Below are 16,644 nucleotides of genomic sequence, written 5' to 3' on the forward strand. Positions count from 1 at the left end.
GTGAACCCTCATTCTCCTGGGTACTCACTCTCTCTATGACGCCTCACTCTCCTGGGTACTCACTCTCTTGATGGTGAACCCTCACTCTCCTGGGTACTCACTCTATCTATGCCGCCTCACTCTCCTGGGTACTCACTCTCTCTCTATGATGCCTCACTCGCCTGGTTACTGACTCTCTCTCTATGACGCCTCACTCTCCTGGGTCCTCACTCTCTTGATGGTGAACCCTCACTCTCCTGGGTACTCACTCTCTCTCTATGACGCCTCACTCTCCTGGGTACTCACTCTCTCTCTATGACGCCTCACTCTCCTGAGTACTCACTCTCTCTCTATGACGCCTCACTCTCCTGAATACTCACTCTCTCTATGACGCCTCACTCTCCTGGGTACTCACTCTCTCTATGACGCCTCACTCTCCTGGGTACTCACTCTCTCTATGACGCCTCACTCTCTCTCTATGACGCCTCACTCTCCTGGGTACTCACTCTCTCGATGACGCCTCACTCTCCTGGGTACTCACTCTCTCGATGGTGCACCTTCAGCCCCCTCAGTCCCGACACGTTGTCCCTGAGCACCACCTTGTTGGCGCCCGAGGCCTTGTCCACGCGCTCGATCACCTCGAAGTCGCGGTCGGTGAAGTACAGGTAGTTCTCGTGGATGGCCACGCCCCACGGGTGGGACAGGCCCGTCACCATGGTGATGCGGTTAGTGCCATCCGGGTCCCCGCGCTCGATCTGTCGGGGGACGGGGGACAGACGGCTATTGTTAGGACTCAAAGTTTCATTATTTATTGGTCAATCATGACAAAAGTATTCTACAATTCAGATTTTTTCTTATTATACTGAGACGCGATAAAATGCAATAAATGTAAAACATGGAAAAATACCAAACAATATATCTGTAATATCATGGTACACATGTGACTCAGTTTGAGTAGGCTCAGTAGGATAAATACTAGACTCTGCCTATTTCTTCTGACAAATGTACTTATCACAAGCTGCTTTGGATAAAAGCGTCTGCTAAATGCCCTAACTGTCAATGTAAATGTGATGCAATTGTTAAAAAAATATTTATACAGTACACAAAATGTACATTCAATTTAAAATAAACCAAATAACCATAGAAGGTATAAAAGAAGAGCTATGACCTATGTAAAGCATGCGAAGGTTTTATCATAGATATTTCGCCTGTTAAGCCCTTTGAGACTGTAACGGTGATTAAGGGCTTAACTAATAGAATAGAATTGAATTGAGTAGAGGAGCGGGCCCCACCAGGCCGGTGCCGGTGACCGCCCAGTACAGCTTGTTCTCCTGCAGGTCCAGCGTCAGGAACTCCACGTGCTCCAGGCTGGTGGTGAACAGCACCACGGGGTTGGAGCCGTCCATGTCCGCCGCCGCCACCTTGGAGGGGATGCCGCTCTCCGTCCCCTGGTCGGTCCAGTACAGCCTCCTGACGGACAGACACAGCGCGCCCACGTTAGGCCCATGGACCTAATAAAGGTCAGGTATCCCAGAGGGGACACCAGCCGGTCAGAGCTGTACTCCAGTGAGGACTTTAGGAAAGGTACAGCATTTTATGCTGTTTTACTGTTTAATCGCTTTTAGCAGCCATTTTTTCAAAAGGGAAATAGTGCATTCAGATACCTGTTATTAAGGAGAGGGTAGGGGGGAGGGCGTTTTGCTCGAGCAGGAGGCCTACAGGTAAGTTGCGGATATTGGGGATTTAACCCAGTACCTTAAGTTTAGGGAGTCGTACAACCTAGCGTAGCCATTACACTATCCTGCCCCCCAATGCAAAAGTAGCTTCCTAATTGTATTGTAAAAATATCTAATATTTGCAGATTGATTTTTTTAATTTTCCTGAGAAAATGTTTCCTCTAACTGGAGGGGTTAGCACGAGACAACAGGGCACATGGGAATTGATGTGTCATTTCACGCTGACTCGGCTGGCGAGAGAGAGTCCTTCTAACCCTAGTGAGAAATCCCAAGCACAGAGGGGGTCTGAGGTAGGATGGGGAGGAGGCACTAATAGCGAGGGGGTCTGGGATACTGAGGGGGTCAGGGTTAACCAGGCAGTCCCAGGTAGAGAAGGGGGGGAGGTCCGCGGTTCCAGGCCAGCTCCCTGGTTAATGGACCTTACCCCCGGGCCGGGTCCACTGCGATCCCAACGGGCGTGCCAGCGCCGGTCGGGAGGCCGTTGTTTGTGATGAGGGTCTTCCGGTACTGGATCTCCCCTCTCAGCTTCAGAACCTGCTCGGGCATGAAGAGAAACCAGGGGAACCGGCACAGGAAGGGAGAGTATGAAGACACAGGCCGGCTAATGGAGAAGCCCTGCTATGTCCAGTGTGAACACACACACTATGCAGCTTTACAGGGTTTTAATATCATTGTGCGTTTCCAATATCAACAGAGAAATATTAATATTAACTTCAAGTAACAAAAAGCGAAGATTTAAGTGTCACAGGTTAGATGTGTGCAATGTGGTAAACTATGTGTTTTGTTAATCATTATTTCTAATTACGTTTTATTAGACATCTCTTGTGTTTGTGCCTGCTTTAACCAGACAGTCTTAGCAGGGGGGTCCCTAACCTCGATGGCCTGGACGGACGGGTTGGTGTAGTAGAGGTTCTCAGAGATCCAATCCAGGGCCAGACCCACAGGGGATCCCAGGATGGCAGCCGGGGCAAACTCTGTCCTGTTGGTCCCATCAGACCTCACTCTGTGGATCTCCCCCTGGAGACACAGTCAGAGAGACCCCTGAATGTCTTGTTCCTCTGCAGAGTCGGGTAAGGACCTATCAACGCTTTATGCTTCATTACTATCAGAACTATTGCATGATACATCAAATCAAATGTACCAAATAAATATCTACAAGTAGAAAGAAACTCCAGAGAGAAACTGGTTATTCCTAAGGAATAACATGCACATTAGGACTCAAAGATTGATTATATATTAGTCAATCATGCCAAAACATGACTCCATCGTTGTTTGGTGATGCACACAATTTGAGGTATGGTACAATTCCGACTCGAATTTCTAATAATCCAGAGGAGTGATAAAAGCTAAACACTATCTTTAATATCATGGTAGAATGTGACTCATTTTGAGTAGGTACTGCATAAATAAATGTAATTGTTAAAAGAAAATATATATGTGCATACATACACATCCATACATACACAACATGCATACATACACATCCATCTCAGTTTCAGTTTCACCCTATTCTAGTTCTGCGTGGGTCTGTGAGTGGTCGGGACTTACTGGGTGCTCCACCCAGTAGACGGTGTGGTCACTGTGGTCAAAGTCCACGTCGTAGCCGTTGTGCAGGCCCGCCACGGGGACCATGGCGTCGTTGCTCTTGTCGTCCGGGTTCAGGGAGATTCCGTAGATGATGCTGTCCCTCACCACCACCAGGAAGGGGTCTTCCACTGCAACCCACACACACACACGTCACGTTACACTGGTGAGACAGGGAGTACTGGGGTTCTCAAACTGTGGGGCGCGGGCCGTTAGTGGGCGGGCAGCAAGGGACTAAGGGAATGGTGTCATGGCCACATTTTTTTTTCACAAGTATTTTAATAAAACATATATTTGTATGCCTACATGCCTTGTCTGTTTGTGGCTTGGGATTCTTACCCATGTTGTTGTTGAGAGCCAATGCCCGTGTAATGACAACAATAAAACATGGGTACAGAGACTTCTTCAGGCTTCAGGGTGAGACATGAACCTTCCTCAGATGTGTCTCAGAGCTCTAGAGAACAGCTTTTGGATGACACATCCTGAACCGGAAGTGACCCTGTGAGATGCAGATCCCTTCTAGAACAATGCTCTCTCTCTCTCAGACGAGGATCCAGCACTAGAACCCTCGTTGCACGTTCTATCTCTGTCTCTCAGTAGCGGCCTTTTGTTTGACCCAGGAGGACAGAGCAGAGCGGTCCACTCTGAGGTACAGCGTCGCCTGGTGTGATTCTGGGACAATGTGTGTCAATGTGATTAGCTCGGCCATCAAAGGTTATACATACATGGGAGCCCAGAGAGGGATTTTCAGTCTGAGATAAGAACTGGCCTGGGGGTAACAGAATGCGTTCTGCTTGGCTTAGAGGCGGTGAAACTAGAGACAGGTTCAGCCGCTGGCCCAACAGAGACTTTAGATTAAAGGTCCATTGTCTCCCAGGAACCTTGAAAGGTCTGTGTGGTTCTTTCTACTTAGCAGCGGGAACTAAAGCAGAATCAAACCCTTCAACGGTGAGTGAGTCTACTATGTGACTACCAAACCAAGCTCATTCCCGTTTCACTTAATCAACTCATTAACATACAGTTAAAAACACCTCAAAAACAAAAAGGAAACAATCGCCTTTCTTTGAGATCAGTTCAGCGTCGGCTTTAAATCTGATGCCGCTTAAATGGCCTTCCACCGCACTAGTGTCAGACTGGGTCACCTGTCTGACACGGTTTCCTGTAATGCGTTTGTTCTTGTAATTTAAGTTTGTTCATGTAAATATTACAATTGGTAAAATGTTAAAAGTCGTGCCCCCTGTTGAAGGGAGGCCACGTTGCTTCCTAGATCAATCTTCCCCATCTGACCCCCCGCTTCCTGTCTCATCACCCTGGGGGGAAGGGGGGGGTCTCCAGGGCTCCGACGAGGGCCTACCTCGGGCGCAGGTGACGTGGTCGGCGGCCAGCGTCCAGCCAGAGGGGCAGGCGCAGCCGTAGAAGGACGGCCCCACGGCCGACAGAAGGCAGATGTGAGTGCATGGGCTTCCCGCGCAGTGGTTAACACCTGCAGGAGGCACACACAGACAGACAGACACACACACACACACGCATGCGGACACAGACACAGACACACACATTCACACAGACACAGCCACACACACAGACAGACACGCACACACACAGACAGACACGCACACATTCACACAGACACACACACACACAGACAGACACACACACACACATTCACACAGACAGACACGCACACACCCACAATCACACAGACACAAACACACACACAGACACAGACACGCACACACACAGACACACGGACACACGCATGCGGACACGCACACGCACACAGACACAAAGACACACAGACACACGCATGCGGACACAGACACAGACACAGACACACACATGCAAGCGCAGACACACACACACATCCCCAGTTAGTATCCATCTTTAGGATTGATTGTAAATGCTTGTATTTACCGTCCCTTGTCCCTCTTCTCAACACTTGACTAAGTTCCAGTGTACAAGCTGACCTCACTGTACGCTAACTCCCGAGCTAAGGATGCGTAGCGCGACCCGGTTCCCTGCCCCTACCTGCGGGTTGCCGGGCTGGGTGCACTGCCACCAGGCCCATGGGCTGAGGCAGGTTGTAGAGCATCACTGTCTGGTTCTCCCCATGCCACTTGTGGGCTCGGATCACTCGGTTGACGTATCTGTCGGTCCAATACACAAAATCCTCAAAAATGGTAATTGCGTGGGGATGTTGCAGTACCTTTTCATAGAGAGCAGCAGAAGAAAAAAAGCACATTTCACTCATTACAGTCCCGGCCAAACAAGGTCATGTTGAAAACATACTGTGCATGTGCCTAATCTTTGGTATATACTGATGCAGTGTTGTGTGATGAGATGGGGTCTGTAGCGCACTCACCAGGTCACTGGCCAGGACTTGCTTCCTGTTGTTGCCGTCGTAGTCACAGTAGTCGATAAAGTCCAAGTATGCATCGGCAAAGTACAGCAGGCTGTTGGGGTAGTCGATGGTGAGTCCGTTGGGCCAGTACAGCTTGGTTCTCACGATGCTGAGACGCAGTTTCCCATCCATGCTGGCACGCTCGATGGTCGGGTTCCGGCCCCAGTCCGTCCAGAACATGAGGTGGGCACTGCGGTAGAACGAGCCCGGTCAGTCGGTTTGCAGAGCGCCTTTAAAAACAACCGCTGACCACTGACGACGGCGCCACACTAAACCCACCTCTTTAAGGTCGCTTTCACCACATAACCTCTTTCCCTTCTCCCCCCTTCCTCCTTTTTTTTTTAAATCTTTGTACTAATATACGTTCTTATTCAATGATTTCATTTTGTGTCCACTCTGTAAAGCGTCTTTGAGTATTTAGAAAAGCAATATATAAATTGGATGTATGATTATTACACAGCTTAGGTCAATGAAAACCGCAGTGAGAACCACGATTCACAGCATTAAATAAAAGAACAGACCGACAACACAAAACAGAACAGTCAATGAAAGACATTGCATGCTGTAAATAGGATAGAACGGAGTACAATAGAATACAATAGAACAACCAGAGCTTGACTGTTAGCCCTCGCTGCCTGCCAGAAACGTAAACAAAGCCCACACACGGTGAAGCACAAAATGGACCCCAATCCCCGACCTTTCTCTGGGGTCCAGCACCAGGCCTCGGGGGTTGGTGACGTTCTGGCTGACCAGCACGGCGCGGTGGGACCCGTCCAGCTTGGACACCTCGATGGTCTCCAGCACGTAGTCGGTCCAGTACAGGTTGCGGCCCACCCAGTCCACGGCCAGGCTCTCTGTCACCGTCACCCCGCTGTCAAATATCTGTCCGTGAGAGACTTGTTCTCAGTGACCTTCACACAAATGGGTTGTGGTGTGTGATGCTCAGAGAAAAGACACTGCGTAATGACGTCCGTTCCGAGCGGAACGCTACTTTTATGTTAGGGCGTTGGACACGCGACCGAAAGACACTGGGTTCGATCCCTGATGTCCACAACCTGTAGGCGTACTTTAACAAGATGAGAAATGAATGAGAATGAATGAAATCTGAATCTGAGTCACCGTAAGACAGATCGGCTAAAACTATGATTTAATGCTAAATAGTGATAATATAAAGTACTATAATTACTATGAGGAGGAGAAGAAGAGGAAGAAGAAGAAAAACAAGAAGAGGGAGAAGAAGAAGAAGAAGAAGAAGAAGAAGAAGAAGAAGAATATATTAATACTATATACTATAGTAATAATAAAAAGGTCTGTGCTTTGTTAACCGTGACTCACCACGGTCCTGTCGCTGCCGTTCCGGTTGGCGCTCCAGATGCGGTCCTGGCTCGTGTCGGACCAGAACACGCGGTCGCTGACCGAGTCCCAGTCCAGCGCCACGATGTTGCGCCCGTCCCGGACCAGCGAGGCGATGACGTTGGGCTGGCTGCTGATGTCGTCCTGGACGATCTGGTTGCGGCTGGCCACCAGCAGGAAGGCCTGGCGGGAGTCTGTAAAAGGGGAAACCCCCAACATCCACTTTCAAATTAAAAGCGCCGGTCGCGTGTTCCGTATCGCCCCGGGCAACGATACGACAACAAGGCAGATCGGGATCGATAAGAGACGCTACTTGAGTCGCCGTGGCGGCGGGCGCGGAATGTGCTGCGTGTTCATCTGAATAAATGGCGCTATTGTGTTACGGGGGCTGTCAACGAGGTTATCTGCGGGGTAGGGGGGCTCATGTAGGGCCACGCTCCCCACAAAACAGCCCCTTTGTGGCTGATAATGCCCTAATTACGCCAGCGACAGCCAGTGACTGACATAAATGTTATTTGTCTTATCTCGGGGAAATCAGAGCAGTGTGGAGAGAGAGAACGGGGGGAGGGGGTGTTGGGGGGCAGGGGTCGGGGGGGGGGGGGGGGAGAAGAAAGGAATGTGTCAGGGGGGAATTCTTGGGGGGCCCTCGGTGGTCATTCAAGCCGACCGCTTACACCCCGCATGGCTGAAAGATGGCCGAGGAGGTGCGCTTGGGGTCGACCGCACTCCCGTCCGTGTCTTTCATGTCCCGGGCGGTATTCGGACAGCATGTCACCATGGCATCATCATCATTGCATTAACTAGTTATGTTATTATTTATCCTGTCCTTTGGTTGCACGGTAACAGAATACATTGATGAAGAGATGTCCCCCTGCCACCGCGGCCGTTCAAACACTTTGGCAACCAGCGCACTCACACACCATGCCAGCGGTGCAACACTACAGCCAGCCTTTCAGGGGAGGCACATAGAGAACCCAGGAGGATTTGGGCTATCATGCTTCAACCTCTGGTCGAGCTTGCCTCCTACCTGCTGAGTAATGGTAGAGTTATGGTGGGACGTCGATGAAACGCAAGGCGGTTTACAGACCCCTAACGTCCACGCGCATGAGGCGCAAAACCATAACAGGTTCAGCGTCTGCTTGGTCATTGCGTTGCATCGACGTGGAACCAAAGGCCTTTACTGCCCAGGATTCAGCCTCAGCCTCAGCGTCCATCCGTCCCCCCCTCACCTGAGGCCTTGCAGGTGCGCTGGTCCCCCTCCAGGGTGTAGCCGTCCAGACAGCTGCAGCGGAACGAGCCTCTCTCGTTGAAGCAGCTCTGGCTGCACAGGCCGGGCGGGTCGCACTCGTCCAGGTCCTCGCACGTCTTGGAGTCGTTGCTCAGCTGGTAGCCCAGGGGGCAGGTGCACTGGGCGCCGAAAGGGCCCTGGATACACCCGTGGGTGCAGCCGGCGTTGTTGTCCGAGCAGCTCTCCTGGTCTGAGGAGAGGAGAGATGAGGATGAGTTACAAGGAGGAGAGGACTGTGTGTGAAAAGCACAGGTCTTTAATGACCTGGATGGCATTGTTTGTCTTTGTTATATATCACGCTCGGTAAACATCGTATTATCTGTAACTAAACTAGAAAATTAAGTTTGCTACAGGGTTATTAATCATTAAAATATCCAATTCCAAAGTATTACTTTGGAACTGCAGGTTGAAGACTACTGCATGTTAACAAGTTCAATTTCAGCCTTAACCATCCTATGCCAACTACTTTCTATCAATATCTGCAGATCAAGTAAGAACAACAGTGCTTCTATCAGTACTAAATCAGGTTCTGGGTGAGAGGAGGGGTAATCAAGGCTAGGTAGGAGAGCTTTGGATGATTGAGGTTGTGTTCCTACCTGGTAAAGGCTCGTCTGAGAGCAGAAAGGAGGGGAGGAGAGGGAGAATCACAGATCATTGTCAGGTTATTACAGGGCAAATCAAGCACACACACACACAGACATGGCCGATTTTGAAGAAACAAGTGAAACACACATTTAGGACAAAACAAGACAAGACAGTACATGTTTCTGGTGTGAAATTGTGTGTGTAATTAATCTGGAAACAATTAGAGAGCGATCATCGAACCAATGAAAATGAACATCATAAAGTTAAATCACATCGTCTGTTCAATTGAGAAGTTTACAGAACTGAGTGAGACACAGGACAACGACACAAACGTGTGCGGTGCGATTTCTCCCAACCACGTCAAGAAGGCGAAGCGTCTGCCCCAGGCCCACGAGCCGGCGGCGGGACGGGACACTTACTGCAGAGCGGCGACTCGTCTGCACCGTTCGGGCAGTCGGGCGTGTTGTCGCAGACCCGGGTCAGGTTGACGCACACGCTGTGCCCCGGGCACTGCCACTGCCAGCCGGGGCAGCGGAAGGGCGGCGTGGGGCAGTCGCGCTCGTCGCTCATGTCCCGGCAGTCGTTGTCGCCGTCGCAGAGCCAGCTGAGCAGCACGCAGTTGCCGTTGTCGCAGCGGTGGAGGGAGGCGGGGCAGGTGCGCGGCGGGCAGGCGTGGTGCTCGTCCGAGCCGTCCTCGCAGTCGGGGTGGCCGTCGCACTCCCAGGTGGCCGGCACGCAGCCCCCGTCCGCCTGGCACTGGAACTCCGTCTCGTGGTGGCACATGCCAGGGGGCCGTGTGGCTGGGGAGAGGTCAGAGGTCAGGGGTCAGGGGTCAGGGGTCAGGGGTCGGCGATTAGGATGCTAAAGCGTCCTGAACTTTGTTTTTTACCCGGTGCGCTGGGAATTAGAGTCCTGGACAAAAGGTTCTGGGTTCGATTCCCGCATAGTAATCTGTGCGCATCCTAGAGCAAATTGATACACTTGCTCTAGTTTCAAAATAACATGTATCTAAAACATGTGGACACATTAACATCGAACTTTAGATGACGGTATCTGCTTGATAACGAAAGACTAAAGGTATCACAGTAATTGGTATGCATTATAATCACAATACGAGTGGCTGGTAAAAATCGTCATCACTTACGACAGCCGGCCTCGTCGGAGCGGTCGTTGCAGTCGGAGACACCGTCACAGCGGTAGAACGAGTTGACGCACTGATGGCCGTTGGCACACTTGAACTCGCCGGCCGTGCAGTTGTAGACTGAGGCAGAAAGGAAACAAGGCGGTGGTGAGCTCCACAGCTTCACAGATGGATGTCAATTGTTGAACGATCCATCCGATATCTTTAAGTGAAGCTCAGCTACGGAGATCAGCTAACTTCTCAGATCTTTCAAGTATTCCCAAAATAAGTAAGGTTGATAACCACTTACACCCTAAAGCATAAAGTTAGACCACCAATCGACCAGCACTCCCATGGCACATTACCATTTGTACAATTCAGAAAACAGAACAAAAAAGCAAAGATTACAGCGAATGAAAAAAGTAACAAGTGTCAGCCCCTTACGGCAGTTCTTTTCGTCGGCCCCGTCCACACAGTCCCTGTCCCCGTCGCAGACGTAGAGGGGGGCGATGCAGCGGTGGTCCGGACACTGGAACTGCTCGGGGTGGCACGTGGTCGACAGGTCTGTCAACACAAGCAGCGGTCAGAGGCTAACCTGGTACATTATAATATATCACAGTTAATATACAAAGGACGGATGTAAGGGTCCTTACCTCCCTTCCCTACCGGTAGCCTTACTATCAACTGGACAAGCTCTACCATGGATTAATCAAAAATACCGTTATGCTAACGGTAAGCTAGCTCTTCGTTTCTTCTCTTCTTTGTTTATTTATTATTAATAGATGACAAAGCTATTTCAGGTACTGAAACATGTATAGTATGTCGTATGTTTAGTATAAATATATATAAAGTATGTATATCAGTGATTAAAAAACAGGACCAACAGACCAATCATCGGTTACGGTTGTACCGCTAATGCTAACGCTAATTCCCCCGCAAACTCACTGCAGCCGGCCTCGTCCGAGCCGTCGCCGCAGTCGTTGTCCGTGTCGCAGCGCCAGGTGAGCGGCACGCAGCGGTGGTTCCCGCAGGTGAAGTGCCCCGCGGGGCAGGTGCCGGGCGTCTGGGTGGGGCAGTCCCGCTCGTCGCTGCCGTCGAAGCAGTCGCTGTGCCCGTCGCAGCGCCAGCGCGCCGGGACGCACTGCCGGCTGGCGCAGGTGAAGGCGGACGGGGAGCAGGTGGTGTCTGGAACGGGGGAGAGAGGCGTTCAGGACAGTTCAGTTCAGTTCAATTCAATTCACTTCACTTCACTTCACTTCATCTCACTTTATTTTACTTTACTTTACTTTACTTCATCTCACTTCATCTCACTTCACTTCACTTCACTTCACTTCATTTCAATTTTATTTGTCTAGCCCTTAATCACAGGTCCAGTCTCAAAGGGCTCAACAGGCCGTATAGTTATGACACCCTCCTGACCCTAGCCCCCCCCAGTGGGCGAGAGGGCATGACTACTGTCAGCCCCTTATGGCAATTGTGTCTGGAACCGGGGAGAGGTGTGTTCAGTTCAAATCAATTCAATTATATGATATTTGTCTAGTTTTTAATAACAGGTCCAGTCTCAAAGGGCTTAACAGGCCATATATCTATGAGACCTCCCTGACCCTAGCCCCCCAGAGGACGAGAAAAAGCTCCCTTAATTAGCAAGGGAGAACTCTTGCGAAGGAACGCAGAGTAGGGGTTCCCTCCTTCAGAGTGGAGGAGGATCAGGGGTGCAATGGGTGCCATAATTGACATAAATACATCCATAGGGTACAGATTGTCCACCATGGTTTATGTATTCCATTCACTGCGGACCGATAGCAACAACAACAACGCCACAACAAAAAGTTTGTTCACTTTGAAGGCCACAGCCGGACTCGTCGCTGTTGTCGTGGCAGTCGTCCACGCCGTCGCACCGGTAACCGCTGGGCACGCATCTGCCGTTGAGGCAGGAGAAGGCGTTGGCGCCGCACTGCAGCGTGGGGGGCTCGTTGGAGGGGTCCTCCAGGCACGCCTGCTGGTTGGGCGCCAGCTTCATGCCGTAGGGACAGCCACACACGCGGCCCGAGTCCGGCGCCGGGAAGCAGAAGTGGCTGCAGTCCCCGTTGGGGTTGGTCGCTCGGTTGCAGAGGTTGGAACCTGAGGAGAGGCGGGATAATTAGAGGGAGAGAGGAGGGGGAGGGGGGTGATGGACGGGCAGGAGGGAGGGCTACAGGTGAGTGAGCACGAGAAAGAGCGAGAGAGAGAGAGAGAGAGAGAGAGAGAGACCGAAAGGAAAATATAGTGAAAGAGAGCGAAAGATGGTGAGAGAGTGAGAGAGAAGGTGAGAGAGAGAGAGAGAGCTAAGGAGAAAGATAATGAAAGAGAGAGTTACAGAGGGAGAGAGAGAGATGGTGAGAGAGAGAGAGCGTGCGAGAGAGAGACCAGCGAGTGCAAGGCGTCCAGAGAGCGAGGAGGTTGCCACTGACCGGTCTGCGTGAGGGAGTTGAAGGACTTGACGTGCATGATGTGGCTGATGCCCCTGCGGATCACCACCAGCTCCCCGCCGTCCGACTTCCGCACCCTCACGATGCCGCCCAGGCGCCAGTCGGTGAAGTATGCATAGTCTGGGGGGGGGGGGGGGGGACACTTTAACCTTAACGACTCTCGTCCCTCATCGCCCACCCTCTATCGGGGGTTCCGATGTCAGCCTCTCCGTCATCGCCGCCACCCCCCTCCCCCCCAAACCTCGAATCACCGGCGCGTGACGCGGGATTCGACAATGACTCGCACTAATGAAACGCGAGCGGCGGAGACGCTCATGCGGATCGCGGGACAATGACGGCGAGCCGCACTGAATACCTTCGAAGACGGTGAGGCCGAAGGGGTGGGAGATCTGGGTGACGCGGCCCAGAGACTGCCGGGTCCGCCCGTCGAAGCCGCTGTGCTCGATTTTGTCGAAAAAGGCATCGACCCAGTAGAGACGATTGGCACTGGAGGGAGAGAGGGAGGAAGGGAGGGAGGGAGAGAGAGAGGGAGGAAGGGAGGGAGGGAGGGCGGGTGGGAGAGGGAGGGAGAGGGGGAGGGAGGGAGGGAGAGAGGGAGGGAGAGAGGGAGGGGGGGTGGGAGAGAGGGAGGGGGGGAGGGAGAGAGGGAGGGGGGGGGTGGGAGGGAGAGAGGGAGGGGGGGTAGGAGAGAGGGAGGGGGGGGTGGGAGGGAGAGGGGGGGAGGGGGGTGGGAGAGAGGGAGGGGGGGTAGGAGAGAGGGAGGGGGGAGAGAGAGGGGGGGAGGTAGAGAGGGATGAAAAGGGAGGGAGGGAGAACGGAAAAATTAATGAATGACTTCAGAGAATTTGATTGATCAGACTAATCCTCTAATTAATAGACTCAGAGGATTAGGCCCTTGAAGAATGACTAACAAAGTGATGTTATCCCAATCATGATCCCCTACACCCTACCTCCCACAAGCACTTAATTGCGGCAATAACATAATGAAACCCTTGGATGTTAACATTCATATATAAATAAAGTTGAACTAAATTTGAACTGAATGACGCCTGAGGGATACGGACGGGTCCCTGGGAGTCCAGAACATGGGTCTTACCTCCAGTCGATGGCCAGTCCGTTGGGCCAGCCCAGAGTGGTGTTGACAATGGAGAGAGCATGTGATCCATCACACCATGCCCTCATAATCTTAGCCGGTCGATACCAGTCTGTCCAGAAAATATACCTGTGGAGAAACACAGACAATGGGATCATTTATCATGGCTGGTCAGTGATATTCTACGTGTTTCTTAGATAGATAAAATATCCGACTTTTGCTGAAGATAGACAGAATTTTGCTAAGCAGCGCTGCTTTCTATGTCCTTTTCCCGGCTAAAGAAGCTACTTAGTTTTCACCACAATACCGACCTTCGCTCTGGACTAATCTGGGCTGTTGGACCAAGAGTTCTTACGACTTTGAAGCCATTGGAAATAACTTGTTCTAAATACGGACTGCGCTTGTCAGCTTGGGGGGGTTTTGTGTGAGTTTTGTGTGAACACTTTATGAATGGTCGGGGTATTACCGTACTAATTCAATACGGAAACCATCAGGTGGAAATGGGCCAGTTTAGCTTACATTTAGCTTGTTGTCTCCAAACAGGATGAAATCAAAAGGAGAAATCTTTAGGGATATGACGATATGATTAGAACATCATTATTGAATCAATTGATTCTGCACCAGACACAATACTAATTCACACTTTCTGACACGGCAGATTGATTGTGGCTAGACACATCAGAGGGAGAGAGGGAGAGAGGGAGGGAAATAGGGAGGGAGAGAGGGAGGGTGGAGGGAGAGAGGGAGGGAGGGAGAGAGAGAGGGAGACAGGATGGAGGGAGGAAGCGGAGGAGGGAGGGAGGGAGATATGAATCACCCAGCCTGTTTCATTCATCCGTAAGAGGACCCCCTGGTTCCTCCAGGGGGTATCAGGGGGGTATGAGGGGGTATTTACCCCAGGACGGGCTGCACCACGATGGACCTGGGGTTGTTCAGGTTGCGTACGATGGCCCTCCTTGACTTGTCGGCGAGCCTCATCACCGATATGCTCCTGTAGCGGGGGTCCGTCCAGTACAGGTTCTTAGAGATCCAATCGTAGGCCAGGTCCTCCACTCCGTCCACCCGATTGGCTGCCAGTATCTCCCGGCCTGTGGGGATCAAAGCGACGAGGCCAGAGTTAAACTCGCGCAGATGAAAGAGGAACACATTTAAATAAATAGAACGTCAGCTTGCATTTTCCCCCCGCGTAGTCAACGACAACCGGAGCTGGCCCTAAAACAACTGGACCAATCAGAGCCGCTGATATTCCTTTCTTGTGGGAGGGGGAACGACCATGTTTGTTTTATGTCTTTCCTTGGTTCTTTAGTTCTGGGAGAAGTTTCATAAATAGGAGATCAAATGTTTGTGTGTTTGTGAATTTGTGAGTTTTGGTGAGATTGTGGTTTCCCGCATGACTTCGACCTGTTGATGAGTTGATCTCCTCTCTGCTGACTGTGCTGAGTTCCATCCTCCCCCCTCCCCTCTCCTCCCTTCCCCTCTCCCCCTCCCACCGGGATCAGTAAGCCTTATCAACCCCCCCCCCTCTCCAGCACCTCTTACTCCCACAATAAGCTGCATTGAATCACATGGCAGAGCTCTCTCTCCTGGGAAGAAGGTTTACACTCAGCGACGTAAACACATAAAATAGAAAAATATCTTCGGTCATGATAGTCCGTGGTATGAGATTAGGGCTGGGATTATGATATTGTGGTTCTGTAAGTATGCAGGGTCACGGTGTACAAAACACCCCTATCATGCCCTAACAGAGATGGCGCAGGCATCGCTAGACGGGATGGAGTGTAGAAGAGATATCATCAAACTGCTTGTAAACATCGGTTAACATCGGTGTGTATTCAGCATACTGGGTTTCTAAAGGCCTAGGTGTATGTAGATGTTCTATGGTTGTGGGTCTAGGTGTATATATTCTTAGGTTTTGGGTCTAGGTGAAGATTTTCTGTCGTTTTCTGTCTAGGTGTAGATTTTCTGTGGTTGTGGGTCAAGGTGTAGATATTCTATGGTTGTAGGTCTAGGTGTAGATATTCTATGGTTGTGGGTCTAGGTGCAAATATTATATTGTTGTGGGTCTAGATGTAGACATTTTAGGGTTGTGGGTCTAGGTGCAAATATTATATTGTTGTGGGTCTAGATGTAGATATTCTAGGGTTGTGGGTCTAGAGATATTCTATTATTGTGGGTCTTGATGTAGATATTCTATTTTTGTGGGTGTATATATAGTCTCTGGTTTTAGTTCTATATGTAGATATTCTATAGTTGTGGGTCTAGATGTAGATATTTTAGGGTTGTGGTTCTAGGTGTAGATACTCTATGGTTGTAATTCTAGATGTAGATATTCTATGATTGTAGGTCTAGATCAGCATTACTCATTGCGCGGCTCGCAAGCCACATGCGGCTCGCCAAGCCTCTATTTGCGGCTCGCATGGCGGTAAAAATATACAGTGATATGATCATGCAGTGAATACAGATATTTAAAAAAACAATACAAACAATTATTTAAAAAATAAATCAACAGCGGCATTAAAAGGTGGAAATATAGCCTTGTCTAGAAAATATTTTTAAACTTGCTCGGCTCTACGCTGACAGCGGGGTTGCCAGATTGGCGGTTTTCCTGCATAACAAGAGAGAATGTGCTCTTTGGATGGACTTATTCTTATTAATTTATTCTTCAATAGCTTCCATGTTATGTGACCCAGTGTCTCCACATTATTCCAGAAAATAGCACACAGTCACACAAGTCTTAATTTTCCTCTCAAAGTGCACCAGATTGATGCATTCCAGGTTAAAAGGTACCAAATTTTCTTCCGGGGCAGCATGCCCCCGGACCCCGCTAAGGACCGGGTTCCCTCCACAGTTTTACAAAATTCTGTGGGAGACACTGCTTCAGGGAGGACATATTATTAAGCAGGCATACTTATTTATGACTGGATTTATAGCTTATGATACTTCGCAGTAAAAATGGCTCTCCTGTTGACGTCGTCCTGTCAGTGCGGCTCTCCTGAAAAAAATAGTGAATACCACTGGTCTAGATGTAGATATTCTAGGG

At 50.4% G+C, this 16,644-nt stretch overlaps 1 protein-coding gene across 1 annotated transcript in view; it reads right to left on the reverse strand.

The window, feature by feature from the left end:
- lrp2a (low density lipoprotein receptor-related protein 2a) overlaps nt 1-16,644 on the reverse strand; it is a gene marked incomplete at both ends in the record, with an annotated part of 72,209 nt that overhangs the window by 37,006 nt on the left and 18,559 nt on the right. The window contains 20 exons of the mRNA XM_079732632.1: nt 521-734; nt 1,272-1,449; nt 2,140-2,249; nt 2,589-2,732; nt 3,264-3,430; nt 4,654-4,782; nt 5,325-5,502; nt 5,659-5,887; nt 6,395-6,579; nt 7,033-7,244; nt 8,280-8,528; nt 9,343-9,723; nt 10,068-10,184; nt 10,488-10,607; nt 10,989-11,228; nt 11,883-12,164; nt 12,494-12,631; nt 12,867-12,997; nt 13,608-13,733; nt 14,500-14,692. Of these exons, the coding sequence (XP_079588758.1) occupies nt 521-734; nt 1,272-1,449; nt 2,140-2,249; nt 2,589-2,732; nt 3,264-3,430; nt 4,654-4,782; nt 5,325-5,502; nt 5,659-5,887; nt 6,395-6,579; nt 7,033-7,244; nt 8,280-8,528; nt 9,343-9,723; nt 10,068-10,184; nt 10,488-10,607; nt 10,989-11,228; nt 11,883-12,164; nt 12,494-12,631; nt 12,867-12,997; nt 13,608-13,733; nt 14,500-14,692 (3,723 nt within the window). The remainder of the gene's footprint in view (nt 1-520; nt 735-1,271; nt 1,450-2,139; nt 2,250-2,588; nt 2,733-3,263; nt 3,431-4,653; nt 4,783-5,324; nt 5,503-5,658; nt 5,888-6,394; nt 6,580-7,032; nt 7,245-8,279; nt 8,529-9,342; nt 9,724-10,067; nt 10,185-10,487; nt 10,608-10,988; nt 11,229-11,882; nt 12,165-12,493; nt 12,632-12,866; nt 12,998-13,607; nt 13,734-14,499; nt 14,693-16,644) is intronic.

This window comes from Pollachius pollachius, assembly GCF_949987615.1.
Source record: "Pollachius pollachius genome assembly, chromosome: 3".
In the NCBI taxonomy this organism is placed as follows: Eukaryota; Metazoa; Chordata; class Actinopteri; order Gadiformes; family Gadidae; genus Pollachius; species Pollachius pollachius.